General features: G+C 41.2%; 1 protein-coding gene across 9 annotated transcripts in view; it reads right to left on the bottom strand.

Annotated features, from left to right (window-relative positions):
* Positions 1-17138, bottom strand: part of Chst9 (carbohydrate sulfotransferase 9) — a 246081-nt gene that overhangs the window by 20247 nt on the left and 208696 nt on the right. For 6 of the 9 annotated variants that reach the window (XM_015482252.2, XM_048806395.1, XM_048806396.1 and 3 more), the window contains one exon: positions 5150-5187. The exons of 2 other annotated variants lie outside the window; for them this stretch is intronic. In XM_015482252.2, the coding sequence (XP_015337738.1) occupies positions 5150-5187 (38 nt within the window). Of the gene's footprint in view, positions 1-5125; positions 5188-17138 lie in introns of those variants that run through there. One more of the 9 variants, XM_048806401.1, reaches the window with a different exon arrangement.

Here is a 17138-nt window from a genome sequence, read left to right as displayed (position 1 = left end):
GTGGGTCTCCCAAGCCTTTGATTCTTGTTTTTGGCTTAGATTACTCACTTGGGAAACGAAAAGAACGATACCTGGTTCCTGCCTTAAAGAACACAGCAGGTTTAAACACGGCAATGTAGAGGGAGCAGACTGCCCAAATTTAGTGGTCCCTCTGGTTACTAAGGTATTAATTTGGTAAGCAGAAGATTTTACATTTGATCAGCAATTGGTTGGGCCCTATGACATGCCAGGCCTAGCAGTGGATACGGAGATGAACCAAATGAGATTTCTTCCTGTTAGAGTGATACTCTCTAATTACCAAAATCATATTGGGGTATAAATAATTGGAATACAGAGTAGAAAATAAAAAAAGTCTACAGCAAAGGGGAGTCAAAATAAAAAGGCACCTCAGGAGATGGAGAGATTATTCTTAGCTGCGTGACTAGGGAATATTCCATGGAAGAGGTGATACTCGAATTAGATCTCTTATGAACACATTCTGTGCATGCAGAAAAGGGGTCTGGTGTGTTGGTGGGATGGCTTAATAAATGGCACAATAGTTTTCCTGAAAGAATAGGAGGGGAAATATTCTAGGAAGTTGGGGGCGGGGGGCTAGTCTAAAGGAGTACCAAGATCCAATGACCTTGGACTTCTTCTCAAAGGTTAGAAATCTATCCTATAGCCTACAGGTGAGAAGTTCTTCAGGATTGTCTTTTCATTAGAATCACATAATGAATTTTTGAAATTGCAGATATCTGAGTAGGACTGTCTCCAACATTTGTGAGATCTAGAGCAAAAGAGGAAATCGAGGCCTATATTCTGTATGTCTAAATATTTCAGTTTTAAAGGAAACTCCACCAAGACCTAGTCTGGGACTGGGGGGACTCAAGGAGCCCCAATCTCCATGAAGTTCACTCTGCTACTAGAGGCCCTGAGTGGGCCCATGGAACTTGGGCAGAGGGTAGGGTGGAAGCTTGGCTCAGGTTGGAGACATCTGGGCCATGATTGCACACACTCCATTAAGGATAGGGAATATTATCTCTGCCAAGGTCATTAGGTCACCAGCTCAGCAGGCCTTACTGGACTCCAGAGCACCAGGAGGTTCCAAGCACCATGCCAAACTATTCTCACACCCTAAATGCAGAGGAGAGTATGGGGGAGCATAGTGTGCCTCTTGTCCTCCAGCCTCGGGGGATGTGGGGCAGATACTGAAAAACTAAAGCAGCCTCTCTCTTGGTTTTCCCAAGGCAGGCTGTGATTTTTATTCCCCAGCCTGACCACAGCCCACTTGACCAGAGAGCCCAACTCAGTTTCATTGCTCTTCTTTCTTATTCCATGTGTGCTCCACAGGTTTTCAAACTTAAAACATGAGGCTGAGAAAGAAATAAAACTTATTTTTGCTTTTTCTGTGTTTGCGATGCTTGGGGCTTTGTAAAGCATATAGGACCCGCACCCTGGTCTGCTCTACTATAGTTGTGCTACATTTGAACTTAACTCTAGATCCAACTTCTCAAAATTTCTTGGGGACTTTGGTTCTGGATCAGTGCTAACAAGCTTACACAGTGATTATGATGCACAGCCAGGGTGAATAATCAGTGCTAACAATAGGGGCGGATTTTCTGTGCTCAACAGCCAGAGGGGGAGGTGGAATTGAGGTGATTAAGATTTCCAGCTCATTATGGGTTCAACTGTTTCTCCCCCAAAAGATATGTTGCAGTCCTGACACCTCGTCCCTGGGAGTTTGGTCATATTTGGAAGTGGTATCTCTACAGTCATAATCAAGTTCTGATCAGTTCGTTCTGGCTGCATCCTTATAAAATGGGAGTCACACAGGGAGGACAGAGGTAGAGACTGGAGCACTACAACCACAGGCAGAGGAGCTCCAAGGATTGCTGGAGCTGGCAATCCTGAGAATCTAGGAAGTGGGAGGGAAGGAACAGTTCCTTTCACAGGGAGAAGGCCCCTGCTGGTACCTTGATTTCAGACTTCAGAACTGTTAAGACCATACATATCTGTGTTTTGGTCCTCTCAGTTTGTGGTCCTGTGCCATGGTGATGCTAGGAAACTCAAAGGTAGATTTCAAGACACACTGACAGACTGGCCTCTCTGAACTGGGTGATGAGAGCCAGCTATCTTCAACTTGGAATATTCTCCACATCCTGCACATCTCCCCACAGGAAAAGGAGCTTCCTATCCAGTGTCCCTCTCCGTCACCTGGCTTCACAAACACGAGGTATTAATTCAGTATGGGCTCCATTATCTACTATATAAAGAAACATAAACAGAAGGTATTAATTTACTAGACATTTCCATTGTCTACCATAGAATAAGGCATTTTTTTTCCAAAAGTTAAATGAAAGGTTTTTATATTTTAGTTTTCCTATTCTCATGATGATGACCATATTTTAATTTGGTTTTTGAAATTATTTGGGGGTAGCATTTTTAAGGTATTCTCTTTAATCTACCATGGTGAAAATTATGCAGTAAAAACCTATAGGAGATTTCATCTCCACAAGTAACATTTTCCAGACAGGAAATGATTGCAGCGTTGAATTGCCAAAGAGACAGCTTAAAAAAAAAATGGGTCATGCATTCATCCCTTTCTGGGACCTAAGCTGCCAAGCAGTTCGCTGCTCATTTTTGTCCTCTTCTCGTAAACAAGCTACATTAACAAATTACTTTAAAAATGCATACTAATTTCCCCAGTGAATTACACAGAAAAGAATCCAAGGCTCCCTCCAGAGGACTCAAATGGTTGTTTGTTCTCTGAGTTCAGGTGTGGCAAATGAGCTGGGAGCTAAAAATGCCCATTGGCTATTGGGCAGCAGGATGGAGCTTCCCTCCTCCCCAGCCCTGATTTCTCACATTGGTACACAACTCATAGCCTGCCTGGTGGAAACAAAGAAAAAAGAAGAAGAAGAAAAAAAAAGACTCAATTTTCAATTTCAATTTAATTACTCAATCTATAGTGCCTAGTGGGAAGGATTTAGGGGCAAGATTAATGCTCAACAGTGCTCCGTTTTGCATTTGTCTGATAAAGAATACTATATTGATTATCCAAAGTGAGTTTTCAAAATGTTTTCCAAGAGCCAAATTCCTTTGGTGGCAGAGTGGTTTGAAAAAGGGGGTGACTCTGGGTTTTGACTCTTTGCCAGGATTGAGATCAATTAGAGGTGTAAGTCGGGTTTTGAATTGTACTGCCAGTGTGTTCTTGAGAGTGGAGAACACATCCCTAATTGGAAGAAAAATGAATAGAAATTCCATGGTAGGATTAGAAATATAAGCTGGTAGACAATGAAGGCACGATACAACTATCTGTTCTGAGAATGACTGTATAAAGTAGTAAGATCGCCTTCTCTTAGTTACAGTTCGAAGAATGTCAGTCTCTTTAGCAGCCATCTTGATTGTATCTGGCATCAAATCCATGTTTAAGATTATATGACCAAATATTCTGTTTTGGTGTCTGCATATTCTATTCGTTTAGCCAAATGTACAAAGTAGGAAAATGCAGGAAATGACAATTTGCCTGTAAGAAGTGAATTTAATATATGTTTTGACCAACTGCTTTTAACTTAATAAATTAATGAGAAAACATCTCTTTATAAGAAAAGTATTCTCTATGTGACTTAAATGAAAAGGGCGGCAATAAGTTTTACAGGTTAACTGTCGCTCAGGCTTATGAAACCGTTTGGGTACATACAAATAACTGCAAATACGATGATAAAGAGATTAAGTTCAAAGGCAAATAAACGATTTGAAAAGGCCAACCGACTTTATTATACAATGACAACATTCTCAGGTATTAAGTTGGCTGCAAAACCAACATTTATGCTTTTTTTTTCTTTTTTTGTACTAGGGATTAAACTCAGGGGTGCTTAACCACTGAATCACATCCCCAGCCCTTGTTAATATTTTAATAAGAGAAAGAGTCTCACTAAGTTGCTTAGGGTCTGGCTAGGTTGCTGAGGCTGGCTTTGAAGGTGGGATCCTCTTGCCTCAGCCTCCAGAGCCCCTGGGATTACAGGCATGTGCTACGCTATGGCTCCCAGCAACGTTGACACTTCTGTTCAAAAGCAAACAAACAAACAAACAAACAAAAAAAACCAAAAAAAAAAAAAAACCCTAATGTGTTCAATTTTGCCTACTGATTCTGCAGTAACAGTATATTAGCGAAATGAGGTCTCTATGTTCAAAGTTGGGTGAGATTAGGTTAAAGCTAGAACTCTGGGTAGATTGACAATGGGAACTAGAATTGGAGCTTACTTTGCAGTACATTAGGTGACTTTGAAAAGTGCACCCTTGATTGGCATCAATGTAGATTGACCACTTTTCTCCTTGGCAAGGGTGAGTTGTAATTCATGCCAGAGAAGGAAAAATAAATAAGACAAGGAGATTTGTATCTGTGAGTGAAATCTGAGCACATTTTGCTACAGGCCAATGTCTGCATGCTCTGAGTCTAGTTCACAGGCCTGTGGAGACACTGCTGCTAAACTGGCTCACAGAGGGACAAGGCAGAGTGGGTCACTAGGGGGTTTTGGTGCAGACCTCTTTTGGTTTGTGTGGTTGAAGATCTCAAGCCCCTTTAAAGGTTATATAGAAAGGTTCTATACATTCGAAAATAGAAAGAATAGATTAGTAAGAAGATTGAGTAAGAAAAGAGAAGCAGACAGGAAGATGCCGGAGGACAGTGAATGGACATTAAAGATCAGAGAGGGAGGTCACCTGGGGGTGGGTTTCCACTGCCAGGGGCTCAGTCCTTAGCTGCTGAGGAGGGAATGACTTTTAGCTGGGTGAATTAGCACTTGAGAAAAATCCCAAAGGAGAATCACTTTTGTTTAGGTAAAAGTAGGTAAAGATATTTCTGTCATCATGGTATGCAGAGGTCCCAGTATGGTCAGAGGGACACTTACATGCTAGACCTCGCAGAGTCTATTTGTCTACTCTTTCCCATTTGGGGGTAGGAAGAGGTAGAGAGAAGGAATAGGGTTGGGGACAGACAAAGAAAGTTGCAGGATCATCCACAGTGGACGAGTTTATTTGTTCTCAAAATCAATAACATGCATTGCTCATATCTAACCACCAGCATAACACTTTCAACATTTACACATGCTTGATCATCAACATTTAAAACAAAATTCTATCTTACAGTTTATGAGAAGTGTGGAAATACCTGGTTGGTACTACGTTCCTGGTTTTTTTCTGTAATCACTGAAAAAGAAAAACAAAAAGAATTTTTTTTATCATGAAAATCAATTTTTTAAAAAAATGCAACGCTGATTCTTCTCTGTTGTCAGTCAAAACTGCCTTAGCACTCACTGGCTGTCTGACCAAGGGTTTGCGTCACCATATGGACCCTTCAGGTCACTCCAGTTATTGGCTCGTGTTTGTGGGGAGACAGTGAAAACCGAAATAAAGCATGTTAGGTGTAGATAACAGAAAATGAAATCCAATAAGGGTGATCATTAGCAGAATGTATCAAATGTTGGCAAAGAATGAAGAGATGAAAAGGACCGAAGACAAATTCGAACAACAGCCAGTCACAGGTTTCCAAACAAGGACAACCTGTTGAAGTATAATGCCGACACTGAACGCAGGGTACCCTGGGAATAGACAAGGAGACTTGAGGTGGCAGGTGGCAGAAGTGCGACCTTTCAACACGCCTCTTCTACCTGTGCAGTGAGGGAGACATGATTATCCTTTGTGATTTTCTTCTGGGGACAGGAAAAACCTGTCAGTGGTCTCTTGGTCAGAAAGGACAAAATTCAGAGTGGTTGTATGAGAGGCAACAAAGGGACATAAAGAACAAGTACTCTAAAACCCACCAACCTCAATAATTGTGAAAATAACCTCAGAGGGATTAAGGTCATGTACATCTTGAGTAGAAGGAAGTGAAATCCTTAGGGAATAGTAAATAACCAATGAATCACCAGAAAAAAAAAAAAAAGCAAGAAGAAATCTGATGGCTCCACAGTGATCTTGAGTCGGTGAACAACTCAGTGTGTTCTGTCTACTTTAGTAAACAAGTCCTTTTTTAAAAAAAATAAAAACTTTAATAATTGACTTTAGTCACATGCAGTTGTACGAAATAATTCAGACAGAGTCCTCATACCCTTTACCCAGTTTCCCCCCATGATAACATCTTGAAAACCAAGAATGTTATAGAAATGGAATATACATGGGGTAATATAGACTATACCACATTTGGGAATTGGTGTTTTGTCACTTGGTGTCATTCTCTGGGTATTCATTTAGGTTGCCACCTGTGTCAGTAGTTAGTGTCTTTTCCTTGCTGAGTACTATTCCGTAGTAGGGGTGCATCACCTTTGTTTAGCCATTCACCTGTTCAAGACATGTGGGTAGTTTTGACTATTATGAGTAAATCTGCTTTAAACATGTGTATAGGTTTTGGTGTGAACATAAGTCTTCATTTCTCTATAGTAAATGCCCAGAAGTATAGTTGCTGGGTTGTATGGTAGTTGCATATTTAGTTGTTTAAGAAACTGACAAACTATTTTTTTAAAAAAAGATGAAAACATAAATGAAACCTACCCATTCAATTAATCAACCAATCATAAGCATATGCTAAAATTTTCCAAGTATTCAGAACGAGGTGAGGAATCACATGGGGGAAAGAGAAGAAGCATGAGGAGGGCAGGAAATGGAATGACGGTATGAAGAGTGTGCTAAGGGATCATTATTGGGAAATGCCAGGGGCCAAACTCAAGAGTTTCTAGAAAAAACAAACAACAATTTTCTTCATTTTAAAGGGTACTGTTCAATAAAATACTCTTGATATGTTTTAATATTTGGGTTTGATTTGGGTTAGATTATATGCAGAGTGTTTAAAGAAGAGGCAAAGTAGTTAGAGAAAAATCTTCTGAATTAGGCAGATCACCAGTTTTAAAGAAGTGACATTTGAAATGAAATTAGAAAGATGACAAGACATTTAACTTCCCTGAGAAAAGGGGGAAGAACATTCCAGCGGAAGGAAGACCATGAGCAAAGACCACGTGGCAGGAGGAAGAGGGTGAGTCCAAGAAATGGAAAGGAAGGCAAGATGGCCCCAGAGGGGAGAAGGAAGGGTGGTATGTGAGGTGAGGCTGGACAGGCAGGCAGGACCCAGGCTGCAGGTAAGTCCAGGGAGAACATTTTTTGGGAGATTCATGATCATCTCAAGAGAAGTAGAAAATCAGCCATTAAGGGGATTTAAGCCAGAATATAAGTAGGGACATTAAAACGTCACGACTTGTGGTTTTAAAATGACCACTCAGCTCTCGTTGCCAAGTGGAGAAGAAGCTGGACTGGGTACTGGGGGTGAGAGCACCATTACAAAGTCTTAGTTTTATTTCATAGGGATGGAGGGAAATCTGGAGGAATTCTGGAGAAAAATGAGAACCAAGTAATGAAATAATCAGACCTGAGAGATGGAGCTGCCCACTGAAGTCCAGAAAAGGAGTTGGAGCCTGGCATGTAAGGACAGCTGTACCAATTACTAAGTGTTTGATTTGGGATCAGTTATATAATGCTCTGGCTTATCTGCCCATCTAGAACAAGAGCTCACAATACCACACCCTCCCAGATTTGAGAGGATTAGAATAAAACCTGTATGAGTTTTGAAAGCAAAAGATGGGAGAGGGGCATTCCGGATCGCAGGGGTCAGAATGAGTAACATCTCAGAGGAAGGCAAGAGTAGGGTGTGTTTGGTGAATTGTGGGGCATTCTGAGCTGGGTATACAGTCGTTCCCCCCGCCCCCCCATCTGCCCAGTCACTCTTCACAGTTTCAATTATTCATGGTCAACCGGGGTCTATATTAAATGGAAAATTTCAGGAATAAATAATTCATAAATTTTAAGTTACCTTTTATTACAGTATGTTGTTATGATTGTTCTATTTTATTACTAGTTGCTATTAATCTCTTACTGTGCCTAATTTATAAATTAAACGTTATCATAGGTCTGCCAACATAGGAAATGACATACTCTATATATAGCGTTTGGTACTATCTACAGTTTTAAGTCCTGGCAGAGCATCTTGGAACACATGCATGGTGAATAAGGGGGTGACGATCGCATAAGCATATGCTGTAGCAGGTGGGACATACAGGGTGTGGGAAGAGGGAAAGAACCAACCCTGGAATGTGGTGTAACTTGAAGTGAAATTGGGGACCTTGCAGGCAGAGAGTCAGCAAAGGTCTTTCAGAAGGGGATGCAGTGACCAAAGCTGTCGTGGAAAAAGGCGGACTGGGCAGTAGTGCAGAAGATGGGTGGAGGAGTGGGGGTAGAGGAGAACAATGGGCATGTCCACTGTCCAGGCAGGAGAGATGAGGGCTTGAGCCCAGGCAGTGAGAGAGGGGAAGAGGGTCCTGGAGCAGGTGGTGTTCCTGAGTAGGTTCTGGAGACTGATTGAAGGTGAGGAGTACAGCAACAGGGAGCAGGGACAACACTCAAGTTTTTAGCTAGAGGTTCTTTTAGTTTAAGGATGTTACTTGAGATATAATATGAGAAGGAACAGAATTTAAGGAGAAGTTATTGAGATTAGTGTCCTCAATTAAAATGAAGATACCTGTAGGTTATGGAAGCTGATGGGACAATGATGGTAGGTTCAATAATGGACCCCCCCCCAAATGTCCCCATCCTAACCATTGGAACCTGTGAGTATGGAACCTTACATGTCACAGGGACTTTGTAGATATGATTAAGGATCTGGAGATGGGAAGATGATCTTGGATGATCCAGGTGTGTACAATGTAGACCCAAGGGTCCTTCCCTATCACAGAGGGAAGGAGGTCAAAGGCTGAGGGAAGACCATGAGATGATGATGGTAGCAGGGGTTGGAGTGGCTTAGTGCTGGAAGTGTACCATGAGCCCAGGACTGTGGGCAGCCTCTGGAACCTGAAAAAGGGGTGGAAGGTGAGTCTCCCCTAGAGCCTCCAGAGGGAAGGCAGCCTGGCCAACACCTTCGCCTAGTGAGATCCATCTGAACTTCTGACCTCCAGACTGGAAGATTAACAGATTTGTGCTGTTTTAAGAGAATCAGGTTGGTGGTGTAATTGGATCTCTTGTGTCTGAGTTCCAAATTCATAGATTAAGCTAATCATTGTTAAATTTTTTTTTTGAAAAAAAATTGCATCTGCCCTGAACATGTAGTGACTTATTTTTTCCTTGTCATTATGCCCAAAGTAATTCAGTATAGCAACTGTTTACGTAGCCTTCATTGTATTAGATAGTATAGATAACCAAGAAATGATTTGAAGTCTACAGGAGGATGTTTATAGGTTATAAACAAATACTACACCATTTTACACGAGGGACTTCAGCATCTTCAGATTTGGATATCCAAGGGGGTTTCTGGGACAATTCCAGTGGATACCAAGGAATGACTATAATTTCTTATAGCAGAAAAAGGAAACTAATTCAAACAGGATCTCATGCTCTGTATTGACCATTTCTTCAGGGGTACTGAGTAACTGCTCTGCACTTGGCCCAACCAATGTGATTGGTCTTGGGGACACAGATTTCTAGCAATATGCTGCCATTAACCATCGTTATATTCCCTTTCAACTTATGCAGAAATATGTCATTGCCAACACAGGACCACAATTTCAATTGATTTGTGGCTAGCCTTTTTGTTAACAGAGTTTAGAATAGCTTTTATATCTGCATCTTTTTGTATAGGTATATTTGAGCAAATGCTTAAAATATGGTGAAGACAAGAAATTAAATGTAAGTTCAGAGATAAAACTTGCCAGGTATGTAAAGGAATCAGAATAATGAGACCTTCAGAAAATGGATAGAGTTGGAGAGATCCATGAAAACGACTGGTGGGACTAGCTGGGAGGGTCAGAAGGAAACAGTGTGGCTGACCTGAGAACCAGCCAATTTCTTTATGTTTGAAGCAACAGACAATTGGGCAGGAGCATGGCTCCTCAGAAGAAGTGGGACATGAAGGAAGGATCAACTGGTGGTGGATAGATGGAACAAGGTAGGGAGAGAAATGACAGAATAAGTAGGAGGCCTTGGTGGGATGGATAAACTAGATGGTGGCTTGGGGCTTAGACCAGGGAATTAGAAATAGGAAGAAAGATCAAGGGAAAAATCAAAGAAAGCATGTTGAAGAAAAGTTTGAAAGTGGTTGACAACACGTGGATATAGGAAATAAGAATCAGAAAGAGTGATATCATGTGTTATTTATTCATTTAGGAACAAATATCATTTGAGTAGTGTTATGGCTTAGATCTGGACTAGGCTCATGTGCTAGGCTAGGCAGGAATGTTCACAGGTGAAAAGACCAGATCATGAGGGCTCTGACATCATCACTGGATTAATCCATTTGATGGATTAATACTTTGAATGGATTACTGAGGGATGCTGAGGACTATAGGGTGCTGGGGCATGACTGGAGGAAGTAGCCCCCTGAGGTTATGGCTTTGAGGACTCTATTTTTCCAAGACCCTCTCTCATCTTTCTCTCTGCTGTCTGCCTGCCATGAAGTGAGCAACTTTTCTTTTGCTATTTCCTTCCACCATGATGTTTCTGCCTTGGAGGCAGCCTACCACAGACCTAATCTTGAAACCATGAGCCAAAATAAATCTTACCTTCTCCAAGTTGTTCATGTCGGGTATTTTGGTCATAGTGATGAAAAAAAAGCTGACCAACACAAGCAGCTACTATATGTCTTATGTGGATACTAAACTCTGGGGACTCAACTGTGAACAAGACAGTTGCTGCCAAATGGCTTGCTCCTATTCCCAAAGAGCTCTATTTCCTCCTCTTCTGGGACATTGTCTACTTCTGTACTATGACCCACAGTTAGCATGACCCTTCCTGTAGGGATGCTTAAACCATTTTGAAAATGCTACATGTCAAGTGTTGAAATAGGGGAAGGAAAATGAGTTAAGGTCATGAATCTACTCCCCTTTTTTTCTGGGGAGCAAATAAACCTGTTATTTATGTATGTAGAGGAATTTGATATTCTATATCTGTGGAATGCTGGCGTCTCACACCCCCGGCCCATCAAATAATATTTTAAAAAGGAATCTGAGCCTTTGGGGGTCGAGGACAGATATGGCAATATGAAACAGGGCAGATTTAATAACTCAAGGAAGTAGAACTTTGTCTTTACATTGCAAAGGGGCATAGAGCTGCAGCCATCACTTATAGAAAGGCACAGGGACCAGATAGGAACTGTCCACCTGTATCTACAATTCAGGCCACTCTGTCCTCAGCCGCTGCCTTGTGGAGCCCATCAATGTCTCTCCCTGAACTTCGACTTTCGCCTGCTGGGCTCTCCGTGCTTGCATTCTGGTTTTCTTCAAACCTCTTCCTACATCTCATCCTCTGCGGGGTGTGGCAAGCTGAACTTGATAGCTCAAGTTGCCTATCTCTCCCATCTCATCCTGCAGGCTGTTCCTTTTCCTCTGCTGGCCTCCAGTCACTTTGGTTTTATGTCTGTTTCTAGTCCTCTAAGGCCTCTGGTCCTTTGCATAAAGTGTTTTCTCTCCAACCGACAGGGCTGGCTCTTTGTATTTTTTTGTTTTCCGTTTAATATTCAGAGTTGGGGGTTCTTCCCTGTCACACCATCTCTTGTGATTCTCCATCTCAGCCCATTGCTTCTCCCATACCACTGACCATAATTTGCCATTATTTTATTTGTATGTTTGTTTGCTTGTTTGCTTGCCTCCTATAATGTCAGGATCTGGGTTCATTTTATTTATTGTGAATCTCCAGGATTCAGCCCAGTGCTGGCTTCTCTCAGGTAGTCAGTGCATATTTGCAGAATAATCGGCAGCATGTTCAGTGGGTGCAGCTTGTACAAGACTCAACATGTCGAAGGCAGCTACTCTTGACTTCTACTTCCTCATAAAAGGAAAGGTTCATGGGTTAAAAAAAATATTAGAGGGCCCATGATGGGGCCCCAAGTTGACCTCTGTTGAATCTTGGACCATACTGAATACTTTGTTTTGTGATGGCAGCACTCTTTTGAAATAGTTCCTAATTTACTTTCCAAGAATTTTTACGTGTCCTAGCAATGGGGATCTAAAAGTTCCCCTATTTTATAAACATCTTTAGTATTATTAATTCTCTATTAAGAACACAATAAACATTCCAAATTTTGGCAAAGGAAGTTAAAGATTGAGAGTTAAGCCTAGATAACTTAGAAGATTATGATTTTTACTTCTATTGAGGATCGACAATGTTATAAATTGTCTTTTTAGCTTAATTTAGGCAAGTTTCCACTTTTGTTTCTTTTACTAATCTGCAGTTTACTAAAATAAAGTTTTGTGGCACAGCTACAGTGGATATAAAAGTTTCTTTCGAATTGCATTGTGTACTACCTATAAGTAGAAAGCCCTGGGTGGTGGCAAGCTGAACTTGATAGCTCAAGCAATGGGTAGGTAACCCAAAATATAAACCTGGCCTATCTGGGGACACTCTGGGTCCAAGTTTCCTTGGCAAAAGGCCAGAGGGAGTCCAGCATTCAGGGTAGGTGTCTGCTTCTATGAGGAAGTGGTGGGTGACTGCAGGTGATATGTGTGGCAGGGAACATGTCCATGCTTTGGAGGGACTTGGTTATCAGATTGTGTATAATTCAGGCAACAAAGTGGGAGAACTGTTGCTGGGAGACTGAGGGACGAGCTCTGAGCTGATTCAGAAGTTGGGAATGAAGGGAAGGGAGTGGGGATGCAAATAGGAAAGACAGGAGAATGAATCGGACATAACTTTTCTATGATCATATATGAATACATGACCAGTGTAGCTCCACATCATGTACAACCACAAGAATGGGAAGTTATACTCCATGTAGGTATGATATGTCAAAATACATTCTACTGACTAAAAAAAAAAACAAGTTAAAAAAAATAAAGAAGTTGACAGGGCAGTCTTTTAGTGACTGTGGTCAGGCAATTGGTCGAGAATCCGAGGGACTTGGGAGCCAGACAGTTCATTTCCATGAATAAGAGAAAGTGATCTTTTTCCTTTGAGCTATTAAAATCATAGTAAATTAAAATATATCATACTATTTTGTAGTCCTAGTGGTTTTTGAATGGCGCTAATGATCATGTATTTTTCTTGCTTATGGATCATCTCATCTACATCTGGTGGAGATATAAATGTTCTTTGGTCCATGCAAGGAAAAAGAAGGGAATTCCGACTTCAGTAAAACCTAACTCATCCCCCAATTTATTCAAATCATATTTGAAAAAGAGAAATGGAATTAAGGGGGATAAATTTTAACAGTGAAAAGCCTCTGCTAGTAAAAGATTAAGGGGTATGTGGCTTAGCATCTTTTAATTGTTTTTTTTTTTCTTTTTGCATCTTGAATATACAGTGTTTGAAATCTCTGGTTGGATCAACATTATTTTGCTCAGAGGTTTGTGGACTTTGCATACTGATTCTTTCCTGTTTCCAAGTACATTTGCTTTTAGGCTATTTTTATTCACTTTAAAGGAATTTTAATAACTTTCTGTTGACAGCATGGACAGCTGGTCTTGAGAATTAAAGAAAATTCACTTGCTGACTGAGGAAGGAAGTGACATCAATGAGCTTCTAAAGTCAGCCCAGAGGGGGAAATTGGCTTGTGAGAGAGTAGCCTTTCAATGCACTGTATTTATCGAGCGATGCCTTGAGATGCAAATTGCTGTATCAATCAAACCTATGGTGCCTACCTCCAGCCAACTCCGTGCAAACCTAAGGAACAATGCCCTGAAACGCTGAGAAGAAAAAGGATGAGGGGTGCAGAAACCCAGGGGCAAAATGAATTACGGGCGCTCAGGATGCTGCCTGGCTCAGCTGATACTTCATTCTCTGTCAAGCCTCAGTTTCTTTGTCTAGAAAATGAGTTTGATGTAAACTGTTGGTTGAAGTCAGTCTGTTCCTGTGACGGATGGGGAAGAAGACCGAGAACTAATAGATATAGTGTAGACATGTCATCTTGCCACTTTTGTCCCAGAGAGAGCCATCAATTGCTTTTTATCTCCTATTGAGGGCTATGTAGATCCTTAGAGATTGTTAGGTGTCACATCAAGCTGCTACCTGGCTCTCTAGTACTTTTAAATCTGTATTTGCGTTTACAGTGAATCTGGACTTTCAATAATAATGACAAAAGGAAAACCAATTATTGTTATGGTAATGAATGATGTAAGGCTCACCATGGGCAGAGAATTCCCTCTTGCTGTCTTTCCAACACAGTTGTGTGATTGGATGGCGTGTGTGTGTGTGTGTGTGTGTGTGTTTTGTGTTGTGCACGCATGCATATATGAGGGTAGACCTACACATCTGTGTGAAAGACAGGCAGCAAAGTACCCAGGTATGATTTGTAGTTATAAGCTGGAAAATTAAGTTGCTAATTATTTATTTCCTACTCTGCTGCGCGTAAGGTGGCTACAGTAATGGTTCAATAACAGTTAAAAATAGAGTCTGAGTTTAAAATCCAGAATCACGGGAATAATTCAGGCCAGGAAACAGGTGCATGAGCTGGCTGACGTTCTTTTTGACTGTCAACATATTTGGGGCATTCAGTTCAATTTTCAAACTTTCATGATGTTAAATGTGTTACTTGAGCCAATTTAAAAATATTGATTAAATAAAGAAAGGTATAAACTCTAGCCTGTCTTGGTCTTCAAGCCAAAGACTTTGTAGATTGTCTCTCAAAACTGGAGATGCTTTATCTTCAGCAAGACTCATCCATGAGGTCCTACAATGATATTTTAATGAGCATCTATTCGGGTCAAGGTAATATTCTAGGTGCTCTGAGGTATAGAAATAAAGTAGAGAAAACAAATGAGGTCTTTCACACAGATAACAGCAAGTCATGGGGCTGTCAGATATTTATAGTAAATTGCATATTTAATCAGGGATACAAGGTATTTGAATCCTGATACAGTAGCATTAGTGATGGGGTCAGACTTTCAGACTTTCCTCGTCTTGACTTGGCCACTATCACTCCATATATGTTATTTGGCAGATTTCTTCACATTTCTGTTTTAGTGCACAATGATGGGGTTATAAATAATAAATACTGCTCATAACTGCTTAAAGTCTTTGACTCTAAAAAGGATGAGAAGGACTGATGATTTCCAAAGACTTGGCAAATAACAACAACATAAAAGAAGCAAAGGTCATGTTTAGGGGAATGACCTCGAGGGGCTTCTTGGAGGAGACAGCATTTGATCTGGGCAGGGTATCAATAGCAGTTGATGAGGGCAACAGCATTTCATTCCTCAGGATAAGCTCGAGCAAAGGCACAAAGCCTGCAAATGCCTGTGTAAGGAAGGTGAAGAGTTCTGGGTAGAGAATAAGAAATGACACGGTAAAGTATCCGAGGGATCATTGTCATGGAGGATCTTTCTACTTAGGGAATGATTTTAGATCTACCTGGTGAGGGGGTTCTCGAAGACTTTTGAGCCAGGGAATGACCCAAATAATGTCTTACAAAGATTAATCCAAGATTAATCCATGGTTTGAGGACGAGGATTATGCGGACAAGATACAGGAGCATAGATGAATGTGAGACACAGTTCGAGAAGAACAGACTTGGCAGAAGGAGAACACCGGGGCACAGCTGAGGCAAATACCCTGTAATTTTCGGCAGAGAGATGGTGGAGACTAAGGAAGGCTCTCTAGTTGAATATAAAGAAAGGAATAAATATTCTTATGGTTTGGATCTGAATGTCCTCCTGAGACTCATGTTGAAGGCCTGGTCTCCAATGCAGCAATGTCCGGAGATGGGCCTTCTGGTAAGGGATTCAATCATGGGACTCTGCTCTCATCTGTGGGTTAATCCATTGATGGATTCATAGCTGAATGGATTATGGGGGGGTGGAGACTGTAGGAGAGAGTGAGTTGAAGAGAGTGAGTCTTTAGGGTGTGCCCTTAGAGACTATATCCTGTCCCTGGACCTTTCCTCTGTCTGTCTCTCTGCTTTCCAGTCACATGACAGGTGCAGCTTGGCTTCACCAAACCCTTCCACCAGGAAGTACTGTCTCACCTCAGGCCCAGAAATAATGGAGTCAGCTGACAATGGACTGAAGCCTTAGGACCTGTGACACAAAATAAACCTTTCCTCCCTTAAATGGTTTTTCTCATTTTGTCACAGAGACAAAAAAAAAAAAAAAAAAAGCCTAACCAAATAGAAAATTGGAAAACAGCTGCATTTTATTGATATTTGAATAATTTGGATTGCAAATTTTACACTCTCCACAGTGAATGGGAAGAGAATCCTTCTCTGAGGTACTCTAAGGATTTACCACCAGGAATTAGCATATTTGAAGTTTAGTGTGAGAGTCTAAGTTCTCACTAGTTGTGGAGTTATAAGGCAACTAACTGCCAGTTTTGGCAGAAGAAAATTAGGCAAATTTCCTTATTTATAAACTGAAGTAGATGGAGTTTAATCTAAAGACATTCACCAAGTCAGTGCTGGGAGTAGAACAAAAGATTCCATGAATGACCAAGAGCGGGGGCCAAGCAATCAGAATGTTTGATTTGAATCCTAGTTTTCCTACCCCGTGTATAAGTGGTCCTGGGCAAGTAACTTCTCTGAGCTTCCTCATTTGTAAAATAAGATTCATAAATATACTTACAGAATTTTTTTTGGAGGGGGAGTGGGTACCAGAGATTGAACTCAGGGGTACCTGACCACTGAGCCACATCCTCAGCCCTATTTTGTATTTTATTTAGAGACAGGGTCTCACTGAGTTACTTAGTGCCTCACCTTTGCTGAGGCTGGCTTTAAACTGGAGACCCTCCTGCCTCAGCCTCCCAAACTGCTGGGATTACAGGCTTGTGTGCCACAGCATCTGGCACAGAATTGTTTTTGATGATTCAAAAAATTCATATACGTAAAGGACTTAGCACAGCACCTGGCATCAATAATGAGCCAGTCTAGTACTCTCCCTCATGTCACAGGCTACCCAAGCTCAGGCTAATAAAACCAGATTATCTAGAAGCCAGATGGAAGCTATTTTCTAATGTGGTTAAGAAGAATGTATGTAATCCCTGCGGCTTGGGAGGCTGAGGCAGGAGGACCAGCTTCAACAATTTAGTTCAAAGCCAGCCTCAACAATTTAGTGTGGCCCTAGGCAACTTAGTGAAACCTTGACTCAAAATAAAATATAAAAAGGGCTGGGGATGTGGCTCAGTGGTTAAGCACCCCCGGTTAA

The sequence above is a fragment of the Marmota marmota genome, unplaced genomic scaffold (assembly GCF_001458135.2).
Source record: "Marmota marmota marmota unplaced genomic scaffold, marMar, whole genome shotgun sequence".
Lineage (NCBI taxonomy): Eukaryota > Metazoa > Chordata > Mammalia > Rodentia > Sciuridae > Marmota > Marmota marmota.
Note: the sequence above shows the minus strand (reverse complement) of the source record. Positions and strands in the feature narration are given on the sequence as shown.